A 7,172-nucleotide genomic window follows, 5' to 3' on the forward strand; every position below is an offset into this window, starting at 1 on the left:
ATAGGGAAGTGAACTCAGTACTGATGAGGCTGCGCTGGGTTCAGTTTTGGGCCACCACTGCAAGGGCATTGAGGTGCTGAAGCATGTCCAGAGAAGGGCAATTAAGCTGCTGAAGGGTCTGGAGAACACATCCTGTGAGGAGCATCTGAGGAAACTGGGGTTGTTTAGCCTAGAGAAAAGGAGGCTGATGGGAGACCATATTGCTCTCTACAGCTACCAGATGTAGAGAGGTTGGGGTTGGTCTCTCCTCTCTAGTAACAAGTGATAGGACAAGAGGAAATGGGCTCAAGTTGTGCCAGAAGAGATTTCAGTTGGATATTAGGAAAAATTTCACTGAAAGGGTTATCAAACACTGGTACAGGCTGACCAGGAAGGTGGTTGAACCACCATCCCTGGAGATAATGAAAAAGGTGCTTTAGAGACACGTAGATGTGGTGCTCAGGGCAATGTTTAGCATTGGATTCAGAAGAGTTAAGCTAATGGTTGGACTTTATGATCTTAAAGGTCTTTTCCAACTGGAATGATTCTATGATTCTATTAACCCTAGTCTCTTTCCAGTATCTCATGTCCATTAAATAGGAAGATCTGTCACTATGTTCAAATATACTAATTTTGGACCTGCTGTACAGATAAAGTCAAAATCAAGCTGGGATGTCCCTCAGCCTCTTCATCCTCCTGTGGCTTCCTTCCTCTTCCTCTTCACCAAGGGGCCTCTCGGCTGCTCCCTTGGGGAACCACAGCATAGTCAAGCACCACTGCCTATGCTCTCACATTTTCCATCTCCTTCACTGAATGTTACATCCCAGCATTAAACTCCCACTTGCTCACAGAATAATACCATTGAGCTCTTTCAAAGATCCATTTTCATAAGCTGCTCTTACCATGTAAGATTGGAGGTGAGAAAATAGGAATATTTATGAAGTGACAATAAAAGTGCTCAGACTCAATATAATCCAGATTGCCAGTTCAGATAATTAATAGTTGTTTTGTTTGGGTTTTTTTATTAGGTAACATTTAAATGTCTCAGAAACCAGGCTTACATTTATCTTACTGACAGAAACATCACTGATACTTATCCTAAATACTAATTTTCTTCATATTACTTTTACTTAGAGCTGTTTTACTGTGCCCTTCACAGACTCTGCAGCCAGAAAGAACTGCTACAGCTAGCATGCGTGACACCTGCAGAGGGGCACTGTAGACTTTTCCCCATAAACTGGATGAAACCATGTCTTTTAGAAGTATTCTTCATTTCACTTTAACAAGATCAAGCAGCAGTTTTCCACGTCCCTACTATGCCATGCCTAATTATTATCTAGTGTTTGTTTTTCCATTAACAGACTTTTTGTTTAACATACTGCCTAAGAAACAAAAACTTCCTTATATTAACATGAAGACCTCAGGATTATAAGCTTGCCTTTTTGTTCTAGTACTCTACAATCTCCTGTAAAGTTATTTTCTTGAGTTTATATTTTCTAAAATGGAATTACATAATGGCAAATGCCATGGATCCTGAAAGTTATCTAGATAAGGCATGCTTTCTGCAAGATGGGATTATTCTTCTTAAGCTTTTACAGCTGTGCTATAAGTATTCTTGGTATAAGAATGAAAAACTAAGTAGTAGGCAGGACTGCATTTTAGTCCCAATTACTGAAAAGAAATGAGAATAAAGTAATTTCCTGCCATAGGTCACCTGAGGCACTGCAGTCTTTGCTAGGCTGTGTGCTGCTGGACCTGTTCATAACTAACCTCAAAAAAGCAAGAAAATTTGCCAATGATAAAGTTAGTGAGGGTAGTAGGACTACTGCTAAACTGAAAACTGTAGAAAGACATGTAAAACTGATCAAAAAAATAAAAATGGCAGATGCAATTCACTGTAAATAAATAATTCATTATACACATGGAGATTAACAATTCTAGTTTCACCTATTAATTAGCAGCCTCTGAATTTATTGTAACCACTCAAGAGTGAGATCCTGCGGTTACAACAGAGAATGTCATGAAAAACACTCAGTGCTTAGTTCAAATCAAAAAGGCAAGTGAAGTACTAGGAATTACTAAGAAAGGAATAAAGATCGAGAAAGTAAACAAACAGGCCAGTACTGAACCAGATGGTTAATGCTGCATGCAGTTTTGGCTCCCCTCTCAGAAAATGAGACCCAGAAGTTTTAAAGGACAACAGATACAGAAGATATTCCATGTCTTTAATTAGCCAGGGAACATGTTAACTAACATATTTCAGTTTTAAAAAGAGTAAATGTAAAAGTGAGTATGTTATACATCTGCAGAGTCATGACTGGCACACGCATGATCAGTAACGGTTTACTATGCAAGGATCATTAAGTTAGTAAAAATCAGGTCCATAGTAAACAATGGCAATTCTTTACACAAACATCAATTGATAAAAGCTGTTGTTATTCAGGAAGCATATATAGTCCAAAGGAAAAGAGACAAGTGGTGGAAAAAGAAGCATTGGGGATTACTAAATAGACAAACCATATGATTTTCAGGAAAGCCTGGAATAGAAGACACTTGGAAGGAAGGAAAAGAACCAAATGTGCTTGTATTGTTCTTATCCTTCTTCAGGCATCTGCTTTTGCCTGAAAAAGAAGCTATTGTGTTAGAAAACCTTTGGTAAGAACCTCTAAAGCTATTCCTATGTTTATCTTTGCAAGAGTTCCAAGAGCATGTAAGCAGGGAGCATAGAGGAAAAGCACCTGCTGTTTTCTTGGCTTTTCAGTTATATGTAGCAGAAGATGGTATGTTACAAATGCAGACAAGGCTCCTCAGCCATCACTGCCAATGTTCACATAGTGGGGATACTAATAAAGTGACAGACTTATTTTACAGCACTGTAGCAGGACTCTCCACCTCAGAGTGCCTGCCTCAGTTTCCCTTTGTAATCCAATTGCTCTGTCTCTCTCAGTTCTACAGCCCCAGGCCTGAAGTGGAAAGACTCCCATGAGAAAGGAAAGGGCCTAGCCAGCTCTGAACTGCTAACAACCTTGAAAATACAAACAGGGGCCAAGTTGATATTCTTAACATGAGCTGCTCTCCAGTGCTGAAGAACAACTAGGCCTGAAATGGAGATAAAGTAGGAGCAAACAGATAAACAAAAGTTTGCCTGCTAGTGAGAAAAGGGCCTTCTTGGGTTTTCCACTGCTTTCCTTTTATTCTCCCCTGAAAGATTTTGGAGGTACGTCTAAATAATTAAACGGCAGCAGTCAATCCACTTTATTCTATTAAAGTATGGTCCCATCTTTGATAAGAAAGACTCCCATACACTTTCCAGGAGATGTGCTGCACCTTCTCCTCTACAGCAGGGATGCCTGCTCAAGCGATTATTCCTCCAATTTCAAGGAACAAGAAAAGGGACACCCAGCTGTGGCCATAAAAGGGCAAGAGATATCAACTTCCTGTATGTCTTCATTAGCCATCTTTAAATATTAAGAATCTTTCACTGTTAAGTTCTAGAGCTTTAAAACCATAGGACATTTTTTGAGATAATTGCAATTATTGTATTATCACTTTGCCTAGGTATTATTTTAACAATTGTTCTAGATCTAACATAAGTCTTATTAAAAAAGTAAATTGCTAGCATTTAAATGGTAACCTCTGTCAGCTGACTTTTAGAAGTAATTTTATTGTTAGGATACCTTTTTTCATTAGGGTTTTTAGCATTCCATTCTGCTACCCATACCCATATTATCCCAACACCCATACAATCCAGTTGTGTTTTTTCTTCTGGTTTAGTCATTAAGATCCTAGTGCTGTTTGCAATGAATCTTGATTTGTGCTGCACATCTCACCTGCTATCACTCCCTGTTTGGGACAAGCACAGAAACATTTCCAGTATGAAACTCCCTATTGGAGAGATTTTCATTCTCTTAACAGGAGGAAGGAAACAAAATACTGTATTTGTTCTGGAGGGTAACCCAAATCAAAAGTGATCAGTTCTTTTACACCAATTTCTAAGTACATTTGTTCTGCACAGTATTTTGAAAGAAACTTTGCCACATATACTGAAGTAGCCATAGATCTGCTCACTTAAAAAAACCAAACATCTCTTCCCTGCTTTCAACTCAAATATAATATATATTCAACCTTACAACATTTACATTTCATTTTGTATAAATGAACTATTAAGTATAACCAATGTTATAATTTAGTTCCATGTTATAATGAAAATGATACATTTTTAGTTTTATATCCATCAAACAAGATTTTTGAATGTCAAAATGATGGCCTGCTCCTATAATTCTGCATGAGAAATGGTCTACCAGCAAATGTCTAAGTGTTTAAAACCAGTAAGTTTATTGATGGTAAAATGGTAGGTGCAACTTACCAGACAGATCAAGAATCATATATAAATTGCTCTCATTGCATTTGTAAGCTGGTTTAAGCATTATAATGGCCATAGAACCAAAACTGAAATCAAAATAATATGTCAGAAAAACCCCCGGAAATGCATAAATGCAAAGTAATCAAGAGAATCACATTCAAGAGAAGTCATCAGAACTCCTGGATTGTCCTAAGATCTGGGAATGGAGGAACAGAAAAAGCTCCAGCAGAAACCTGCACACTAATAGGAACTCAATTATTTTGGGCAAATTTGCTGCAGTTTACAGAACACTTTTAGAGTTCAAGTTTCACAAGTCAGAACTCACTGACTTATATGTAACTCCGAAAACAAGAATGCTCTCCAGTCTTTCCTCATTTTTGACATGTAGCATTGAGTCTAGATTAAATTAAAAGAACTGCTCATTTGTGCTGGTGTGACCCAGTTTTTTCATGATGTTTGACTGACTTGTCAGATTTTCTAGGGTAAATTTCATCACTGATATCTTTTCATACTAGAGATATCTTAATGTTTTCAAAAAGCTTTGTAATCAGTATTCAAAAGTTACAACACCACCTTGCGTGTTGTTAGGAAGTTACAACACCACCTTGCAAGCAATTTTAGCTGTTCATATGAGCAAGCAAACTGATACCACTTACAAGTCTCCCAGTGTGGTTATCCAGAAATTCACAGCATACTCCTAGGATGATTTTTTTGGACAGGCTAATTGGAAATAAGGGTGATTCAGTGTAATATAAATATTTTTCTATTCTGTCAGCAGCATGAACTATTTAGCTTCCTTGATCACTTTTTGTAGAGCTATGACCTAGAGTGCATATGATTTAAACAACTTTCTTTCTCTGCACAAAGTTTGGCTTAACTAAGATTCCAGCTTCATTTCCAAACGTGGTCCGCCTTACCATCAGAGGTTACTTCAGGTCCCATGAATACTACACCTTGAACCCATGATAACAAAAAAAAAAAATCTGAAAAAGTTTAAACAGCAGCGGACAAGGAATACACAAGAAACCATTTTCTTATGAAGTAGAATTCCTGGATGCAGGGATATTTACTGGAAACTAACATGATAAACAGTTTACTGTATATACTATAAACATTTGTTTTGGCAGTGAAGATTCCTAGTGCTGAATAAGATGACATTCCTATACCAAATGACTTTTTAAGACTCATTGATACCCATCAACAAAATCCAGTGCTTCTCATATTTGCTATAACTAGAAAATAACAATATATCATCAATATTTTTAGGTCTGGTAACCAGAACAAATGTAACAGGGCAGGGAAATGTAATCAGCAGGGAACATTTAGATAGGATATTAGGAAGCATTTTTATACAGAGTGGTTAGGCACTAGAATAGCCTGTCCAGGAAGGTGGTTGAGTCACCATCCTTGGAGGTATGCAAGAAACATGCAGATGAGGAACCTGAGGGCATGCTCTAGTGGCTGAGGCTTTAGGGATTTTTTTTCCTGGGTGTTTTCTGGTGAACTGTGTGGTTGTTCTTGGTTTTTTTGGGTGGTTTTTTTTGTTTAGTTTTTTGGGGTTTTTATGTTGACTGTTGGACTTGGTGATCTCAGAGGTCCTTTCCAATCATGACAATTTTGTGATTCTGTAACAGACTTAGCATCTGAACTCTGTAAAACATTCCATGTAATCTAGAATTTAAACTTAGATATATTTATGCATAGATAGCAAGTAATTTTGTTATCCAAATTAAAAGCACTTTTTCCAGCAATTTGAATCAAAAGGACAAATAATTACCTACATTAACAAAAGTGCTTTATTTCTTGCTTTCAGATTGAAACTTAAGTCACTATCCTTACCTTAATTAAAACAAAGTCAGGATGGGCTTCATTCCTATCTGATGCATACAACAAAGCCAAATTGTACACGTAGTTTTTCATTAAAGCATGAGATAAAAACCAGGTTATATAAGCACTTCTACAGAATGTGTGAACAAACTATACCCATTATAACATTTGTTGCTACACACTAGTAAGTTCAGTAACTATGCAGTATCTGAGACAGTTTAAAAAATACTGGATGCCTAAGCAGAACAATTGCACTGTATTCACAAATAGCTTACAAAAATACCAAGTAATGAGATTATTGGTAAACTTATCTTAGTAAAAAACTCTTCAAAGCCATTCTAAGACATCATCCTTTTCAAGGATTACATAAATATTCTAAAACCTTCACAAAAACACTTATTTTACTTCAGTCTCTATTAACTTCAACTTGGCATTCTTCTCATGCAGAAATCTTCTCCCATGTCAGCCTGTCATATTTTCAGCAGCCTAGAAACAGAAAAAAACATTACTGCAAGTTACCAAAAATAGGTACCGTGTGGATTAACATTAATCTTCTTGTAACTATTTTATGTAGAGAACTTAGAAGTCTAAAAATAAGCTACTAATGAAAATTGTGTAGTGTTGTTCTCTGTTGAATACTATTTTTTTTTATTAATGCTGTCAGCCACCATCAACCTTTATTAGTATATGTGTTACAATGTATATCTGTAGCTGAGCTTCTATCCTGTACATGTTACCCTAATGCTTTCAAAGTGGTCAAATGCATGATTTTTTTCCTCTTGTAGTTTACTTCTTTATACAATTTGTAGTAATTATTACTCCCACTCACACAGATCAATTATTGACACAAAACTTAGAATTACATTAACCATAACTGCATAAATCATACTACCAATTACTTGATCAAGGTCATCAATAAGTATTTTTGTTGCTGAATAACTCAGCCCAGCCAACAACATACAGTTGTTGGCGACTGACATTGGTAGATTTTAAGCCAGTTATG

General features: G+C 36.6%; 1 protein-coding gene across 1 annotated transcript in view; it reads right to left on the reverse strand.

The window, feature by feature from the left end:
• Positions 1-6,631: 6,631 nt before the first annotated feature.
• The window catches only part of MZT1 (mitotic spindle organizing protein 1), a 2,770-nt gene continuing 2,229 nt past the window's right edge, over positions 6,632-7,172 (reverse strand). The window contains exon 3 of the mRNA XM_010003511.1: positions 6,632-6,655. Coding sequence (XP_010001813.1) covers positions 6,632-6,655 — 24 coding nt within the window. The remainder of the gene's footprint in view (positions 6,656-7,172) is intronic.

The sequence above is a fragment of the Chaetura pelagica genome, unplaced genomic scaffold, assembly GCF_000747805.2.
Source record: "Chaetura pelagica isolate M959 unplaced genomic scaffold, ChaPel_1.0 scaffold106, whole genome shotgun sequence".
In the NCBI taxonomy this organism is placed as follows: domain Eukaryota; kingdom Metazoa; phylum Chordata; class Aves; order Apodiformes; family Apodidae; genus Chaetura; species Chaetura pelagica.